Here is a 19,252-nt window from a genome sequence, read left to right on the forward strand (position 1 = left end):
AGCCTGGTCTTCCTGGAAAAAGATATATTGCAACTCATTTCCTGGTTAAATGGAAAGTAGATAACTCAATAAATAACCATTCCAGCAGTGTGTGGAATCCTGATCCTTTGTAGATTATGAAAGCAGCAGTTCAGTGGATCATGCCTCTGGGGACATCTAATGCACACAGAGCAGTCACCAGCACAGACTGACAGTACACATGCAGTCGTTTACACTTGGATCATGACTGAACCACCCACTGTCATCTGCATGATACCGAATCATCAAATGACAAATCCCTCTTGATAGCTCTGCGATGACAAAGGCTTAAGTGTAATAATTTCAATGTTGCTAGTATTTGGCCACCAACGGAATAATTATGGAGAAGAGTTTGGGCTGCCACCTGCCTGAAAAGGCTTGGAGGCAAATTTCTGGTCTTGAAAGGGTGCGTTGCTTTCTTTTTCTGGTCAAGGCAAGTTGGAACAAGTCAGATCCCTCATCACAGGCCTCCTCTTTGCTGTTGTGTCATTGTGTATTCTTTGTCCATTTTGTAGTCCTTGTGGAGCTGGAGCTTGAAATGATTGGTGTATTTACAAAATAGTATGGGTACGATTGTTGTGTGTGTTATGTGTTCATCTGCAGATATAGGTGATACAAGATAGAAGAACCATGACTCACTGTAAGGAAACATTTTATGCCCTGTAAAGGTTTTTCCTGTTCCTGATTTACATTATATCACAAAATGTTTATTTATTCATTTTTGTTTCCTTTTCAAAGGTCTGAGGATCCACATGGAGGCACTAAAGATGGCAGCTTCAGGAACAATCGTCCTTACTTTAGCAACAGTCCTCCTAAATGTGGCCAGATGTCAGGGGAGTATGGGAAAAGGAAAGGACAGCTCACCACTGAGGTTCACACACCATCTCTACAACGCCACCATCAATGAGAACTCTGCCCCGCGGACGTACGTTGAGACGTCAGTGAAGATGGGCATTGAAATGACAGAGCCACTCTGGGAAATCACATATAATGTCGTCTCAGGGGACGACGACGGCCTTTTCCAAGCAGAAGCAGTTAAAGTTGGAGATTTTTGCTTCCTCAGGATCAAAACACGCAGCAGTAACTCAGCTCTCCTCAACAGGGAGGTTAGAGACACTTACACTCTCACCATGGAGGCCACAGAAAGCACTTTTGACTTCCAGGTGAAGACAAAGGTGTTCGTCCAGGTGCTTGACACAAACGACCTAAAGCCTCTCTTCTATCCTGCGTCATACAACGTGGCCATCAGAGAAGACACTCCACTTAAGACAAGTGTGCTTAGGGTTAGCGCTACGGACGCTGACATTGGGAGCAACGCAGAGTTTTATTACTCGTTCACCATCAGAGCCCATCCTTTTGTCGTCGACCCTTTCACAGGCACGGTCAGCCTCATCAAGAGGCTCAACTACACCCGGACGCAGAGATATGACCTCACTGTTTTAGCAGAAGACAGAACCAAGAAAATATCCGGTGTTCAGAAATTCGGTAATGTTGCGAGGGTCACAGTAAACATACAAAAGATGCCTATGGGGTCTCCAGTTATCAAGCCTCCTCCCAAACCCACAGTTTCTACAGACGGCAAAATAACTATCGATATCCACGTGGAAGCAGGGGTTAAGCCTGTGGAATCCCTTAATATTGTTGGAGGGGATCCCCACAAGTGTTTTGAGATAATCCCCTTAGGTGTGCAGGGTTGTGACTTCCAAGTGATCTCTACAAAGAAGATTAGCTGGTTTCAAACTCCTTTTGGGCTGAATGTGTCCCTGCAAGCTAAAGACAGGAACTTCCCGAGTTTACTCTCTCCAGTTACACAAATCCACATACCAGCCTATCATTACAGCCCATTGGCATTTTTGGAAGACACCTACATTGTCACACTGAGTGAGTTTTCTCCCCTCAAAACTCATGTCTTGAAGGTCTCTGTCAACTCAGTCCCGTATAATGTTACTTTTAGTATCAAAAATAATCCAGACAGCGCTAATTTCAAGATAAATCCCAAAACGGGGATTATCATAACCACCGAGAAATTCGACTATGAGAGTAAGGATCGATATGAGTTTGATGTGGTGGCCAATCAAGGTGAAGCGCAGAGTCACATAGTGGTTGAGATCACAGATGAAAATGACAACAGCCCACAGTTCACACTGACCTCCTATCAGGCCACACTGGATGAAAACACCCCCGTTGGCAGCAGTGTTTTGAAAGTATCAGCCACAGATAAAGATAAAGGAAAAAACGGCTTTGTGACTTACGCTATTGCCAACTCAGGCCCCTTACCTTTCACAATAGACCCATTTACCGGTGTTATCTCAACCTTTGAACACTTGGACTACGAGCTGATGAAACGGCGGTACCACCTGAGAGTTTGGGCCTCTGACAGCGGCAGCCCTTTTAGTCAGGTCAGCGAATGTCCTGTGACGATAACCCTGAACAACGTCAATGATAACATCCCACTTTTTGAGAGGGTGGGCTGCAATGCCACCATACCTCTAGATTTACCTGTGGGGAACAAAATCGTTGAGCTGTCAGCTATTGATTTAGATGAGCTGCAGCAGCTGAGGTATGTCATCGAGTCGGGGAATGAGCTCCAAGTATTTGATATTGACTCGGTGTCAGGAGCTGTCACTCTTAAGCAACCAATCCCCCTGCGAGCGGGTTCATTCAATCTGAGAGTTGTAGCTACAGATGGCAAGCATCACTCCGAAGCTTCAGTTGTCAGGGTAACTGTCACTAACAGAGGTGATGATCCAACTCTCCACTGTCAGGAAACAGGTATTTTCAAACAGGTGACTGATAAACTGATAGAGTCGATCAAACCCATTTTAATCAATCCAGAGGAAGACACATTCTCCGATATTCACATCATAAACCGACATTCTCCCAAATTTGACCTGAGTATCCCCAGTTCAATTGACCTCCCTGAGGACCATCCGCTTAATTCCACCATTGTTCAGTTCAAAGCAACAGATAATGACACAGGGTTTAACAGTAAACTGGTGTATGCCATATCCAGTGGGAATGAGGATGGCTGTTTCTCCATCGACATTTTCTCTGGTGACCTTCAGTTAGTTTGCCCACTAGACAGAGAGATTAAGGAGTTCTACATTTTGAACATCACTGTTTATGATTTGGGAACACCGCAAACATCTGCATGGAAGTTCATCGCGGTGAATGTCATCGACATCAATGACAACCCTCCAGCTTTTGATCAGCCCAGATACGTGATACGCATCCCTGAAAACACAGAGGTGGACTCCGTTATTTTTACAGCCCGTGCTAGAGATCTGGACGCAGACACAAATGGAAATGTTCAATACTCCCTGCTGACATCTACTGACATGTTCAAAATTGATGAACTGACTGGTGAAGTGACTGTGACAGGTCATTTGGATCGAGAAACCTCACCCAGGCATGACCTCTGGATCGAAGCCAGAGACCAAGCCAAACTCAGCCCTCAGCTGTTCTCCACCATTGACCTCGTGGTGGTTTTGCAAGACACGAATGACAACCCACCAAAATTTGTACCTAAGATTTATAAAATAAAAGTTCCAGAGGACGTACCGGTGGGCACCCTCCTTGTCTGGGTGGAGAGTGTCGATTTAGATCTAGGCAGTGGGGGTCTTGTCTCCTACAACCTCAAGAACACAGAGGGTGGGATCTTTCACCTCGACTCCTCCACGGGTGCTTTGACCCTCGAGAGGGAACTGGACTTTGAGAGGCGTCCATCTTACAACCTCACGATCCGGGCTGTCGACCATGGCCTCCCTCGCTCCCTGTCATCCTCCTGTTTTGTGGAGATTGAGGTTCTGGATGTCAACGAGAACCTCCATCGACCGGTGTTCTCAGAGTTTGTGTATGATGCCGCAGTGATGGAGGATGCAGCGGTGGGGACAACAGTGGTTACTGTTACGGCTTCAGACAAGGATCTGGGCAGAGATGGAGTCGTCCGGTACCACATCCATGAAGGCTCTGGTCTAGGAGTGTTCACCATTGATGAGGAAACAGGTAATTAACATTATGGTTATGATATTTTTTTGTGTGATAATAGGGGTAGTATTGTTGGAAATAAGAGGAAAATGAGAACATTTATTTTTCTCTTGATCTAATTCTGGGTTCTGCATTTGTCTAAATTAATTTAAAAAAACATCCTGCATAGCCTGAATCTAAATGATATTATAGAATTGACATAGTTTGACTAATTTGTGGAGCCTTTATGTGCCTGACTTGCATGATTAATGGAGGCAATATGTTTTCTTGATGATGTGATACCCTTTCATTTTTATATTCCTTGTCTTTATTCATAATTTTGCCCTCTATGGTGCAGAACCCAAATTAATACTTTTACTCATTGCTTCTCATATGTTTGAGTGCTGTGATTATTCTTTCAGCACGACTCCTCGGTTTTTTTCATTTTACATTATTAAACAGTAGCCTAGTTTACGACTGATCAGTCTGACTCCTTTTTATGAATGCACCCTGCTGGACTACAAGGCAAACTAATTCAAACAGTCTGTTGTGCTTATAGACTGAATTCTGAATTAAAACAGATCATACATGTAATTGGCTGAACTATCTCACCAAGATGACTGTTTGTAGCTGTTCTGTTAGGATAACTTGTCAGCCTTGTTTTGGCTTAAAAGTTGAGATTGAAAGTTCATTCTTCATTTTGGAAATCACTTGACAAAAACAATCACACCACAAGGTCCATTAGTAGCTGTACTGGAGCTTTTGAACATGCATGAAAAGTCTACAATTGAACATCTACAATTCCATGAAAACCCTGTTTGCTGAGGAAGGTCATATGATATGATTGAAATCTCCAGAACAGCTACTTATGGACGTTGTCCTGTCCTGTCCAGTTTTGCCAACTGCTGTTTCCAACATTTTTCAAATCTCAACATGTATTTAATATTTCCCAAAGTTTGAATGATAATGTAATAAAATAATGTGAATAAAAAGTTGCAGGATCAGTACCCCCCTGGCGCAGGATAAGGGTCAGATTCAGGTATAGTCTGCATTAATACCAAAGAAGCATCTGTGCATATTCAGTGTCAGAGACCAATATGTCTACACCACGTTGTCACAAAAGATCTTTAGCAGTACATTTCCTCATGTAGTTTCCCTTTTAGCTTACGATAAGATGAGACACGAGCATGGTTGTACAACATGATATTTCCTCTGGGGTGGATAAGGTAGTTTGTCATTTTTTCCATCAGCATATCCTTTGCAGAGGATACCCTGCGCCCTCTCAACATATCATAGTGCATTCCATTAGCCTGCTGCACTTAAGGCTCAGATAAAATCAGGGCAAATGGAGTTCTCTGTCATAATGGAACCCTGCTGAAATATATCTCCTTTTCTGTGTTGCTGGTGTTTGAGCTCTCCCTCAGGGTATCCAAATTCAAACTGCTTTTGAGGGCTGAACTGTCAAAAAGTCAGTTCTCACACCTCTGGCATACAAAAACTACTTTGTGGTATTCTCTCGCATGCTGTATAGGCTTGAATAGGTTTTGGCAACACAAACGTGTCACCGATGTTGCTCAGCAGAGAAGGCAAAATATTCTTCAACCCACATTTGGGCATAAATCCAGACTTTCTAAAATCCAGATATGCACCTTAAGCTAGATGAAAGTCAAAGTGATTGATATATCCTCTAGGGTGGTTACAGTTATTACATATAAAATTGATTATACTGGTGAGTTATTAATTTCTGAGTCACAGCAGCATGTTTGAAACAAGTAAATGCTGATTTTCTCTTCACACGTGAAGCAGTGTTTTTATTCCCCACCCTTTCATGTGTCTCAGGTGTGATTCGTACAACAGAGACGTTGGATCGTGAGACGGTCCCTCACTACTGGCTTTCTGTCTACGCCACCGACCTGGGAACTGAGCCTCTGATCTCCTGGATTCACATTTTCCTGGAGGTCCTGGACGTTAACGATAACGCTCCAGAACTTTCCCAGCCGATGTATTTTGCGTCCGTCCAGGAGAATGTGGCCAAGGTCAAGTCTGTCATTCAGGTTTCGGCCACAGACATGGACACGTCCTCAGAGGGAAAGCTTTCCTTCCAGATGCTGGAATCTCATCGGACATACTTTGATGTTGATCCCAAAACAGGTAATGAGTAGGAACATTGTCTACCACAAAACCATTAAACAAACGAATACATATGAAAACATACGTATTTTCCAAAACCATATGATGCTGTCACATGTTTTTTTTAGTTCAGTCTTCAAAAACAATATTCTATTTTCATTTTCATTACTTTACCTTTACATTAAATAGAAAATTCTATATAATATTTGCATAGTAACTCATAATAATGAAATTAAATGGAAACTGAACTGAAATTTAAACTTTCAAACATGTAGGCAGGTGCGGTTTAACAGGTCATAATGACCTAAAAATTATATGTTTTATGTACCATGTACCATTTTTATGTAACATAATCACCATTATTTTTTTTTTCACATTCTCAATATGATCCAACAGGAATAGTACAGATTCACAATGGTATATAATGCAAACATTCCTCCCCTTTTCCACCTTTTCCTGATGCCCATTGCCTCCTTATCAAACCCTTACCCAAAGCCTGCTGCCTGCCAATTAAATACACTATTATCATATAAGATAATCAATAAAGCCTGCAATGCAAAAAAAAAGGATTTAGACATATCATGACGATCATAGGTAACTTTTCATTTTCTAATAGTAATTAGGATCTAATTATGAAATTAGACTCTCTGACCTCCAGCTTTGTGAAGGTACGACATTTAAATATTTAGCACAGCCACACAAAGATTGTATTTGAAGCTTTTTTGCGAGCCAACATGCAGACAGACACAAGAACTCTGGGATAGGGGATGAAATTGGATCAGCATGGATAGTGTCATCCTGCCATTTCACGAGACGTTTGGACAGAAATATAGGCTGCGTGCTCCCTTGTGTTTGATTTGCATTTTGATTCAAACTCCCCCTGTGAATACAAGACATCTGAAGGACCTCTGTTTCGCAAATTGTTGTGACATTTGACATTGACATTGACATGTCCCCATGGCAGATTTACATTTTGATTCGGAGGTATTACTGGCAGCTGTAAAGCCTAACAGCAAGATATTTCCAAAAAAAGGGAGTTGAAAAATGGTTGATATCTCCTAATGCACTGCTGCAAGTCAGAGCAGAGAAAGGGATGCAGAACCTGGGTGTGTTGCAGAGCTGAGAGGCCAGAGCTGAAAATAAAACTTCATAAGAAGAAACACCTTCAGAGATCACTCACAATGTCATTCATCCGTGCTCTGAAAGGATGTGCAGTTTTTGGGAGAGAACATGGCACAAAAAAAGGCAAAATTGCCTGTAACCCTCCTCAGGTGTCTGCATGTTCATCTTTGACAGTTTCAGTTGTTGAGTCTCCTGGTGCGGACTTTGATGTTCAGGCAAATTAGTGCAGCATTAGCTCTCACGCCACAAGCTGCAACAAGCCCTTGTCCTCTTCTTATAATCTCCAGGTAGCTCTAGTGTTTGTCCACACCCTAAGGCCAGTATACTGAAGGATTACAGAGAGAGAGGGCGAGCTGTTTTAATAAAGAGACTCCACACAAAGGCAAGCGGGACAGGAGGTGTTGAAACAGCCAGAGTGTGTTACATTAAAACAAGCACTTTTTTTTGTGCAAAAGCAGGTGTATTTGATATTCAATTACTCATGCATACAAGCACAGGATGAAATGTGTTTGACTAATTTTATATCTGTGTGTACTTTGTACATTCTGAGGATTTTCTAATGTCAAATCTTAGCTGTAGTCTGCAGTGTTTCGAGTGTGGGTGACTTGAATTTATGTAGCACAAATACTGCACTCTGCTCTTTATTTGGATCTGTATTAGCCTTCAAAAGCTTTCCTCTGGGGTCAACGTAAAGTAGAAATAAAAATAAATGACAATTTAAAATCAGACAGAATCAAAGACCAATTAAAGAGAGAAAAAAATCACACATGAATATCAGAAAATAAACAGATTTCACATATTAAAGTATAAATAATTTTTAAAAAATCATAAAAAATGTCAAAACTGTAAAGAAACAAACTGAAAAAGAAAAAATGCATTGTAGAAACAATATTGCATTTTTTAAATATTTGCTCAAAATTACATGAACTGCCACTGTAACCTTATGTGAGCTCCAGAAAGACACTATAAGGACACAACTGTCCACATACAGTACTTCTATATACACTCTTGGGTTGCTTTTCATTGATTTGCGTTCTGCCCCTTAGATCCAGTTAAGGGAAGTCTTAATGCTATGACATAATTCTTCCCTTTTCTGACTTGACACTGCATGAAAAACCAGGTCCATAAGGAAATGGTTTACCCAGTTTGATGTGGAAGAACTTGACCTCAACTCCATCCAACACCTTCGGGATGAACCAGAACACTGAAATAAACGGGTCTTATCGCCCCAAAATCAGCTGTGAATGGCATTGTGGCTGAATGGGAGCAAATTCCTGCAGCTCGGTTTGTGGATTGTCCACATACTTTTATCCAGGTAGTTTAAATCAAAAGTGAAACAGCATGTAGGGTATAAAAAGATAATCTTATAATCCAACCTTTTACTTGGAGGCAGCGACACTCAAACTAATGTAACTGATGTGACGACGCAGCAGACAAAAAATACAAGAAAATTCATTCAATGATCCATTTAAATGAAGGAGATTGTGTGCATTGAACAATATAAAGGTGCTGTTGTAACTATATATTTAGAACATGATCGACCTTGTCTTATTCTCACAAATGAACCCACTATTACTTAAGTACAGGATGACTGGTGTAGAAACTTTTCATGCCTCAACAGGATAAAAATGACTCATGGATAAATGCAGGTTTCTGACGAAGCTTTTCTCCTCAAGCGAGTTTATACTTTATACCGCAGCAGGCATTTTCTGTCTGAGTCAACTTAGAGGAATTACTTTATAAAGTTTCAGCAGATAAGCATCTGTTTGAACAAGTTGACCAAAACAACAGGTTTGTGCACTGGATTCAGGGTGTGCCAAATTACCAAAATGACCCAAAATTGGTATGTCTCGGTTATGTAAGATCAGTGTAAGTTTCGTTATGCATTTCACAGAGGGAAAAAAAAAAGGTTGTTTGTTGACAAGGCCAGGCAAGTCAGGAATGTGCCCAATTCATTAGCATGTTGCAACCGCAGATTCCACAAATTATTGTAGAGCCTCTGACATCCTTAAACTGTTACAATGGCTGTCCTGCTTTATCAGCTTTAAGTTCACAAGCCACAAACTGAGAACTGATTAACCATTAAAGGAGAACTTTGTTTCTTATTGTCAACAAATCCGATGAAAACACCGAAAATAACCATGTAAAGATCTACTAACAAGTATTGCGTGTGTATCCGAAGCCTGATATATCTTATTCATCTGTGCCGTAGAGCTTGTTGTCCAAAAACAACATTGTTCCACTGGTTGACATGTTCCTTCATCACCATGAACACACACACCGTCCTGCTGTCAGAAATACTCACTGGAGCACCAAATGTGGAAACTAGTCCTCAACATATGCACAATTTACTCCAGTTTGAGTAATGTTTGCTAAGACCTGCATACAGCTGTTTTAGGGACTGACTGAGCCTTTTTTAATGACAATATATATGTTACCTGTTCAGAAAAATATAGCTCTTCAGTAAGAACCAATGGGCTTGGGGCTATATAGCCACAGACAGAGTCAGAAAGTCAGGATGTACTGAGGGTAACACATTGTTGATTTTGATCTTTTCATGGGATTCTTGACAGTAAGAAAAGCATAGAAAAACTCCGGCTTTATCCTCTACATGTTTCATTCCTTTCCCCCAAGGATCTCTGTCAGTTTTATGTCTATCTGTGCATCGATGAAGTTGAGTATGATTGGGATAACTGAAAATGTTTCACTTCTATTGAAACATTTTCAACTCAAACTTGCAAATCTTCACCTTAATTTAAACCACGTACCTCTAGTATGTTTTGCACAGCCTCTAAATTTCACATTTTTCACCAGAACAGACCTTAAGAGAGAGCCCGTCCATTCAGAATCGCTCCAATGATCAGATATCATCGCTAGTAAGTCAGGCAAACAATCTGATCTGATAACGATGGGTTCCTATAGACCCAGGGATACAGTTTGCTCTTGCAATTAGTGGTGAATTGAGCGGTTTGCTGCTCTTTTCAGGAGCTTGTTTACATACACGACTTGATTTGCATACATTTGTTATTGAAGAAGTAACTCTGTATTCATAGTTAGAGCTTCAGTTCACTTCAGTGCACAAAAGAAATTAACTTTCCAAACCAACCCAGGTGCATTTGGAGACTCCTGTCTTGCAATCATGTTTGACTGACTTTCTGTTTTTTGTTGATCCTGAGAGTCCTCCTCCTCCTCCTTCTCCCTCGTGGATATTTCTGAAATGTTACTCAGAAATGCTTCGTAATTCAATAGACTCCCTTGATAATGCGATTTTTGACAGTGCTCGCCAAGTGAAATAGAGGCAAAATTAAAGAACAAGAATGGAAGAAGAAGAACGGCCGACTGGCAGTGACTCCAGGGAGGGACGAGGAAACAAACAAACCGGGCCCTGACATGCTAGACAACACTGTTTATCTTCACGTGGTTTTTGACAGCAGTCCGCTGAGTGAAAACAGGCGGTGGGTGAGGGAGAGACTAAAGCTTTACCCTTGATTCCCATGTCTGCGCTAATGACAAAAACACACTTTCCAATGTGTCCCACCTGTCCTAATGATGTCCTCACAGCAGGGCTTGTTTGCACTGTCGTAAAAGGACTCAACGACCCTCAGCGGGGTCTCCACTCCACTTATGACCCCCGGCTCTGTCTACAGAGAACAGCTCTGGCACCGGAGATCACGTCTCTTCCTGATTTCTTTAACCTAAATTCTACAAAACAGATAGATGTGAGTGTCTAACTTAAGTGCCTCCCCTTCATGTGTTTATCCTGGATCAATCCAGCGGTAATGTATAACTGTGAACACCCGATGTAGTACAAACAGGAGTGTGTCCGCTGTTAATGTTAGTGTATATCCAGCCTTAACCCCGGTTGAGCTAAACATCTGAAAAATAAATACTCGGCGTTATTTATTTGTGCGCTTTTTCATCTAGATGGTTAGAAGAGTCTCTGAGGATTCTGGAAATACCTTCAGCACACAGAAGTGTTAAGATATGATCCTCAAGGTTTTCTAAAGTTGGTAATGTCTTTTTTTCCAGGAAAAGGGGATACTTAATGTTAATTAACACATGCTACTCCAACTAGTAAGGCCAATGTACACACATCCAAAAAGAACGACCAGTTGCCCATAAAGTCAAAAAAAGTCAAATTGAGAGCAAAAAAGAAGAGCGTTGTTTTCTCTGAGGGCAATTTGGTTGTCAAAATGAAAGAGTGCTATATATTTATAAAGCAATAAATACATAAAGAAAATACACAACTGACACCGTTGTCACCAATGTCGTCAGTCAACACTGCTCACCAAAATCGTATAAAAGAAAGCAACAACAACAACGAAATCCAGAGAAAAAGGTTCATTTACAGCAAGAAACGGCTGAATTATACTTTATTTAAAAAGCTAAAATCTGTCAGGATTAAAGACATCATTTACCCACGGTGTTTTATAGTGGAGGAGCCCCACCTCACCTGAAATAAATTATTACTAGACTTATTATGCAGCAGGGAAAACGAGCCGTGGCGCTGCATCAGAGTACGTTTGCTGTGCGGTAATTAATCAGAGCGGCACGTCACAACGCACTATCTCGGCTTACCAATTTTCCTCGGAGAAACTCCGAGCTGTCACCTTAATAAAACCCCACTTTTGATCAGAGCTGCTACCTTTGAAGGTGGTGTAAAGAAGTTAGTTATTATAATGAGGGAAGGAATTACAAAATTACAAAGTAGTTTTTTTGGTATAAGAGAGGAAGAAAGCGATAGAAAAATAAAATCTCGCAATTACAGGATGCACACAGGAAGCTGCATTTCCTGCTGCGTTGAAAAACAGCAGTGAGAGGTTCACTTAAAAAAAAACAGATGAAGGTGAGGTGAAAGGAGAGTTTAGTGTTCTCCTTTTTGTCTCGAGCTCAAAGCCTCCTTCACTGCAGATACAGAGGTGATCTGTGTAGTTAAGCAGTGAGGAAAAACAGGCAAGGAAAGTGTTTATATTGTACTTGGAGACTTTGAGTTTTCCCTCATTTTCACACCTGTGCATGCTTAACAGGAAGTAGTTAATAGGACTCGGACTCGGGAATCAGATGTGTTTACAGCTGTTCTGAACAGACAGAAAGGCAGAGTGAAAAGCCGACTGTCATAGAGAGTTAATCATCAGAGAAGCGGCTTTCAATTGACTACGGTCTTTCATTTATCGGAGTATACACCAGCATTAAAGGCCTCAATCCGCTTCAAAAGAAGTCCATGTCAGATCATCTAACAGCGTGTATGTTGAGTATGACTATTAAGAGTTATGACTCTAGCCGTGTCCAGACATTGTGTACAAACAAAACTAGTTTTCAAGTATATTCTTAAATTAATTTTTACCCTGATATCCATATGATGTCATTCCCCAATAGCACCCTTCACCTTTAAGCCTAATTACACTTTCACACACATAGTTTATCAATGCATCAACACATTCAACCTGAGTTTTAATATAATTTTTAATTAAACTTCTTATAAAAGTTAATTGAAAAACTTTTATTCAATCATATATGAGGCTGCCACCAAATATTTTCTTAATAAATAACTTAATCAATTCAATAATTTCCCAAGCTGACGTCTTCATATTGCTTGGTTTGTCCAGCCATCAAGATTTTCAGTTAATTAGTTTATCTGACAGAAGAACATCCTCACATCTTGATGAATGATGTAAACGGTTAATCGATCATCAAAATAACGTCCGATTAATTTTCTGTTGATCGACAAATCAATGAATGGACTCACTGTTGCACTCATGGTCATCTGTGATAGTTTAAAGGTTTGTTTCTGCTCATTGGTCACTTTATTGACTGTAAAATGATCGTATTGTGATCATATAGTTTCTATAGAGTCAGACCCACATAAAAATCTTGATTAGCAGCAGGATCCTTATTCTGTTCACTTAAACAACAAACATGGGTTTTCCTCGCTTATTCCTTTGGTGTGAAAGTGGATGAAAAACACACACACACACCCTTGTCTCTCTTGTCTCTCTCTTATCCAAACACCCCCCCTCCCCTCCTCCATTATTATTCTGTCAGCAGCATTAGCAGCCCTCCCCTGCGTCGCATCTGTCCCTATTACAGATAATGGCTGCCCTAATATACTTGACTTTATTTATTTAGATTAGATGAGATGAGGTCAAAAATATACACTCATCAGCTCTACTGGGAAATTTGCAGGAAAAGAAGAAATACAACAAAGTGGGAGCTTTAAACATGAAGTGTCTGTAGTGTGCTAAAAAAAAAAAAAAGATTAATTGTCCTTCACAAGAAGATTGCTTTGCTTTAATCAATTAGTTGATTTTAATCACAAAATATGTCAAGTGCTTTGTTGAGTGTTATTTCTTCTGTGGATTTGAAGAGATCCTTCAGCAGTTTTTTATTTGTCTTTTATTAAAACATATTTGTGAATATAATTTTGATGCAATAGATACGATCATTATCCCGGTAATGACTGATGACTCAAAGCTCATAAACAGACACACATAAATATTCTAATCAAGGGAAGAGCCTAGTGACTGATTAATCAGCCAATCTACTGGGAGTCTTCCACTTTTCATCAGACAATGTAAAACAAAACAACAAACACAACAAAACAAGAATACTTTTGATTGCGTCAGGAAAAAGTTCTGTTTTAATTCAGATGTATTTCATGCAGTTGTTCTCCTGCTGAATGTCCTGAACAGGTTACTCATGTGAGATGAGATGAGATGAGATGAAGAGTCCAAGTTTTCCCGACAGCTGCAGAATGACACACAGAGATTCCCAGCAAAACATCTGTGCAGCTGCCAAATGTGTCTGAGTAACCTGTCGAGCCATGTACTTTATATCTCGTATCAGAAACAAACACACTGTTAGAAATACAGACGCAAATGCTGACTGACCGCGCTGACAGTCTGCCGTCTGCGGCCGATAACGTGTCTTTGAGCGTCTCTGTGTGTTTTTTTCAGTGTCTGGCTGGTTGTAGTCGACCCTTTCGTACTGTTAATTTAACCTGTTGGAAACGAGAAAGAGAGCTTTCTGATTGGCTGTTCAGCCCAGTTAATGTTAGTGATTTTTACATTTCAGAATGTATCTTTTTTTAATCTCCAGGCATATCTTTTCTTCTCCCATAAGTAAACACCACAGCGTGTTTGCAAAGCCAAACTTGATTAACTTTTATCAGAGGCTGCTGATTTATATTCAGACCGTTTCAACAGATTGTCACTGGTTCAAAAATGCAGGTTTAGTTTACTTTTTTGTTATTGTTGTTGTTTGTACAGTCTTTTTTTGGATTGTGAAATATCTAGAGATTTGTTTAAGGGTGTCATATCCTTAATTTGATTGTCTTAGACGGTGTTCAGACTGAAAACGGTACAAGAGGCTGCGTTGTTGGGGGGCCGTGTTGTTTGAGGAACCTGAAATAGGATCCAGGAAATCCAGTTGGAGCTACAGATTAATGCATTTAAAGACTTATCAGAAGCTAAAACACAGCACAGTGGTTTGTAACACTCACAGACAGGATTACAGTTTTGTCTTTCGTTGTGACGATCACGAGGTAAACAGTCGGAAATGGTGTTCACGCAACAAAGTAATCCACCAGGAATGTCCGCTTGCATGTCATCTTGCCAGATGACGTCGGGTTGCGTTGCAGTAAAAGTTGAGCCCGGTTCAACGTTATTTTTGCCGGACAGCCGGTGCAGTTTTTTTGCTGAGCCATCTGCAGCGACACCCCCGCTGCTTCGACACTCTGAATGGGAGGGCTGCGTTTTTTCCACGCAGAAATGATGTCAGTCTTGGAACCTCGGAAACAAGAGGAGGATACTGGCTCTCAACCAAAGCTCATCTCCAGGACAGCTCATTTAGGATTGTGAGATGTGATCGGAAGCTTTGGATAAATCTAGAAAGTGGACATTGAGTTCAAAGATTTAGTTTAACAAATGTTTGAATTGTTTGCATGAAAACACAGTTATACACTCTCGTACTGTAGATACACACGAGGATATACTTAAAGTACACAAGCAAACACACATACACCAGCAGCAGCAGCAGCAGCAGCAACAGCAGCAGCAGGAGCAGAAATAACATCCATAAACCAAAATGTGTTTGCTTAGGTGCGATCAGCTCTGTTACAGCTGTGGCTGATGCACCTACGTAAACACACACACACCTACAATAACAGTAGCAATAAAACTTCTGTTAGTGTTTGTTTGTTTTAGGTGTAATTAGCACTCTCACTTCCCGGGACTTAAGACTCAGACACACTAACGTCATTGATTCTTTTGTGTGCAGGTGTTATCAGCACTCTTTCAGCCTTGGATCGGGAGGATAAACCGGAGCACAGTATCGAGGTGAGACTCATATAAACAGTATTTTCATTTCCCTTCAGATCAAAGCTGAAACAGTTATAGTTTCAGAGTATCAATAAATCCATAATAAAATAATAAAAAAAGTTCTACTGGCAGTTAAAGACAGACTTTTCTGTTTTACACAGTTTGATTTTCATTGCAGGTCTTAACAGTCTGAGATAAAACTATAAAAATCTGCCTTTAGATATGCTGTTAAAATCCAAAAGAAGATGTCATTGTATTGTGGAGGCAGCAAGAGTCTCTGCAATGTAAAGTTTACCTCAAAATCAAACTAAAATTATACCTAAAAACCACCTGTGGTACCTGGAAAACTATGTATCCAGTCCTTTATACATACTGAAGAATTTACTGACTGGAATAAAATCCATAAAACGTCCTGAGACATATTTGGAGACAACATTTGGAGCTACATTTCGGGGTAAATTAAAAGGTTCTGATACGCTACTGAAAGCTCTGTGTGGGAGTAGTTTGCCCAGTAATCATCATTAAAAAGTTATTAACACTCTTATCTTCATTCTTAGGTCATCGTCTTAGATAACGGGTCTCCACCGCTACGCTCCACCGCCACCGTCGTGATCAAAGTCCTGGACGACAACGACAACCGCCCGAAGTTCACGGACAAACTGTTCCACGTCAAGTTACCTGAACAGCGCCGCCGGGCGGGCAAACATGAAGTCTGCAGGATGGTCGCCCGTGACGACGATGAGGGCTTGAACGCCGTGGTGACCTACAAATTGCAAGAAAACCAGGATGAGAGATTTGAGATTGACCCGGTGACTGGCGTGGTGACATCTCACGGTGATTTCTGGCCCGGGAACTACAGTATTCTCACGGTAGGTGTTAAGAGCTGTTAAAAACTACAATCAGAGATGCCAGTTAATATTTTCATACACACTGACATCTCGCTTTTGCTGCTGACAGGTGGCAAAAAAAGTGCCTCCCGTCTTTCGGCGAGAGTAATAATGAGTTTGTATTTCAACAGGCCTGAGGTAAATACTTTCTCTATAAGGAGTTGTGCTTCATTTGCTCTCTCTGTAGAAGGTGTGGAGACTTTAAAGACTTGACCGAGCCCACCAGCTTTGTTAAAGAGGCTAAATTACCCGTGTATAATGCCCTGAATGGCACTTCGCTAACACCTGCTCTGAGACCAGTGAATGTTCTCAGTCCTTGTCATCACTCTGCTTTGTGAAAGGCAGAAAGGTTAATCAGCTGCAAAACAGCTCTGGAGGATTTCAGCAACATCAAAAAACTTTTTTTTTTGTTGTTGGTTCTCCGCTGACACACAGAACACTCAGTGAGATTTTTTTTTCTCTTGATGTTAATTATCTCTTTTCGTCGACAAATCCAATGAAAAGACAAAAACCAACAATGTGTTAATGTGTCCGTTCATCCTTCAATACTTTCCCACTTCCCTACTCTTTCTGTATCATTTTTAAAAAAGGCTCCTTTAACAGCTGGGCACTGAAGTTTATAGCAAGTGTTACATAAACAAGAGTAATAAGTGCATTTATTAGGGACTATTTCCAGTCGCGGATTTATACTTGTTTGCATTAATTCGTTCCAGAATACTAGTGAGTATTTCTGGTAGTAGGATGGACCGGTGTGTGTGGGATTGAGTCATAATAAACTACAGTGTGTATCCATGGTGATGAAGGAATAAAAATACCTGCTGAACTGCTGATAACCGCATGTTCAGTGAGCCAAACAACTCTGAAGCCAAACTTCAGAAGTTTTTTTTGACTTATGCAGTGGCTGAGCAGCTTTCTTTGGAAGGAGCGCCATCACGTAGTCTCCAGTTCAGTACTAGAGGTGGGGGATTTCACCAAAAATCATATTTTTAAGACTTGATCCACGAGACAGTCGAGCAAGAATAATAAAAAGAGCACGGACATCCGGTTCAGTAATGAGATAGCAGGAAACGGCTAGTTAGCTAGCGTTAGTTACCCAATAGGCAGGAACAGATGAATGATGTAGAATCTGCTCACTTTTTAGGTGAGTCCTGTGGCAAGCCAGATAATACTTATAAGTATCGTTGGGTCTCTCTGTAAATTAAAGAGTATGGTCTAGACCTGCTCCATGTGAAAAATGCCCTGAGATGACTTTTGTTGTGATTTGGCGCTACATAAATAAAATTGAATTGAATTGAATTACTTAAGTAAGCCAGGTAATACAACAAACACAAATCAGGAGCTCAGATCAGTGTGCAGTCTTTTTTTCAGTCTGTCCCTCTTAGCCAGGTAACTAGAACAAACTAGTTACCTGGAGTCACGACAGTCCCTTAAAGTGACGCAGCTGCACATATAGTTTAACTTTTCATGTCACAGTTAAAGGGAAGTGACTCAAGACGGTTAATGTTTCCCGCTACTGTCAACATTACTTTAAAATAACTTCTTTGTGCTTGTTGTAAGAACTTGATTTTTATGATGTAGACATTTTACACATTGTGCAAAAACAAAAATTATAATAGATTGAATTAAGCCTTTCATGCACTAAAGTAAAACAAACAATAAAAATATTTTTTACTCTGTGATTTAATAATTCATGCATGAAAGGTTTAATTTGATATAATGTCCAGTATTCTCTACTCATAATAAATCCAAGGTCCAAACGAGCTTTTTTTAAAATTGTGTGTTATGTGGAGCCAGTCTGACTGCAGGTCTTCATTGAGACCTCAGATTGCGTCACAGTTTTGCTATTTTTTATTAAAACTCTCATTAAAATGTTAATTTAATTTCTATGTTAATTTCCAGATTAAAGCTACAGATCAGGGCAGCCCGTCAAAGTCGTCTACAGCGAGACTAGACATCGAGTGGATCGTCCGTCCGCCGCCCTCCGCGGAGCCAATCACTTTTGACGAACCCCACTTCACCTTCGCCGTGATGGAAACGGAGCCTGTCACTCACATGGTGGGCATCATCATGACGGAGACGCATCGACTGAGGTGGTTTGATATCATAGGTGAGAGGGAAGAACACACACACACACACACACACACACACACACAGCGTCTTCACTCTGTTACTGAGTATTGATTGGAAGCTGTTTGCTGTTCAGGTGCGGTGAGGAAAACAATAAACTTCAAGCAGTGATGAAAAACAAGCATCACACAAATGAGAGTAACAGTCTCCTAAAACAAGACAAACGATGGATTACAAAAAAAAAACATGAATTTGTTTTCATGATACACCCAATTTGACAAGAAAGAGGGAAAAACAAAAACCCGGCGCTGAAATCAGACCACCGTGATCACTGTATAACGACTTCTCATAGATCACACACAGTCTCTGCTTATGTCTGTTGTTACGCTCCCATATCCGAGGCATTCGGGACAACATATTAGGAAATAATATCTGACATTCACCATATTGCCACTTACACCAAAGTGCTGACTTGTAGAACGCCGGCTGGCCCGGAGGATACAAACAAAGTTACGACCATCATCCATCTTATGAGCCTCCATATAAACAGGAGACTAGTTTCTAAAGGTCAGCAAAGTTCTGCAACAGTGAATGATATTAGAGCAGAGCAGATACAAACGATATGAGCAGGACTTAAAGGAAGACAATCTACCGTTACATATCATCAATCTTTGAAGTTCAGTGTTTCCAGACGTTTTTTTGTCTTCCTAAATCAAAGAAAAGCATCCTTTTAAAGAAACTCAACCC

At 40.6% G+C, this 19,252-nt stretch overlaps 1 protein-coding gene across 3 annotated transcripts in view; it reads left to right on the top strand.

The window, feature by feature from the left end:
* The window catches only part of fat2 (FAT atypical cadherin 2), a 115,954-nt gene that overhangs the window by 12,866 nt on the left and 83,836 nt on the right, over positions 1-19,252 (top strand). For 2 of the 3 annotated variants that reach the window (XM_042418421.1, XM_042418422.1), the window contains exons 1-6: positions 616-658; positions 757-4,023; positions 5,824-6,135; positions 15,511-15,569; positions 16,109-16,420; positions 18,338-18,545. In XM_042418421.1, the coding sequence (XP_042274355.1) occupies positions 649-658; positions 757-4,023; positions 5,824-6,135; positions 15,511-15,569; positions 16,109-16,420; positions 18,338-18,545 (4,168 nt within the window). In that variant the 5' untranslated portion in view covers positions 616-648. Of the gene's footprint in view, positions 1-615; positions 659-756; positions 4,024-5,823; positions 6,136-15,510; positions 15,570-16,108; positions 16,421-18,337; positions 18,546-19,252 lie in introns of those variants that run through there. The other variant, XM_042418423.1, reaches the window with a different exon arrangement.

This window comes from Thunnus maccoyii, chromosome 8 (genome assembly GCF_910596095.1).
Source record: "Thunnus maccoyii chromosome 8, fThuMac1.1, whole genome shotgun sequence".
In the NCBI taxonomy this organism is placed as follows: Eukaryota; Metazoa; Chordata; class Actinopteri; order Scombriformes; family Scombridae; genus Thunnus; species Thunnus maccoyii.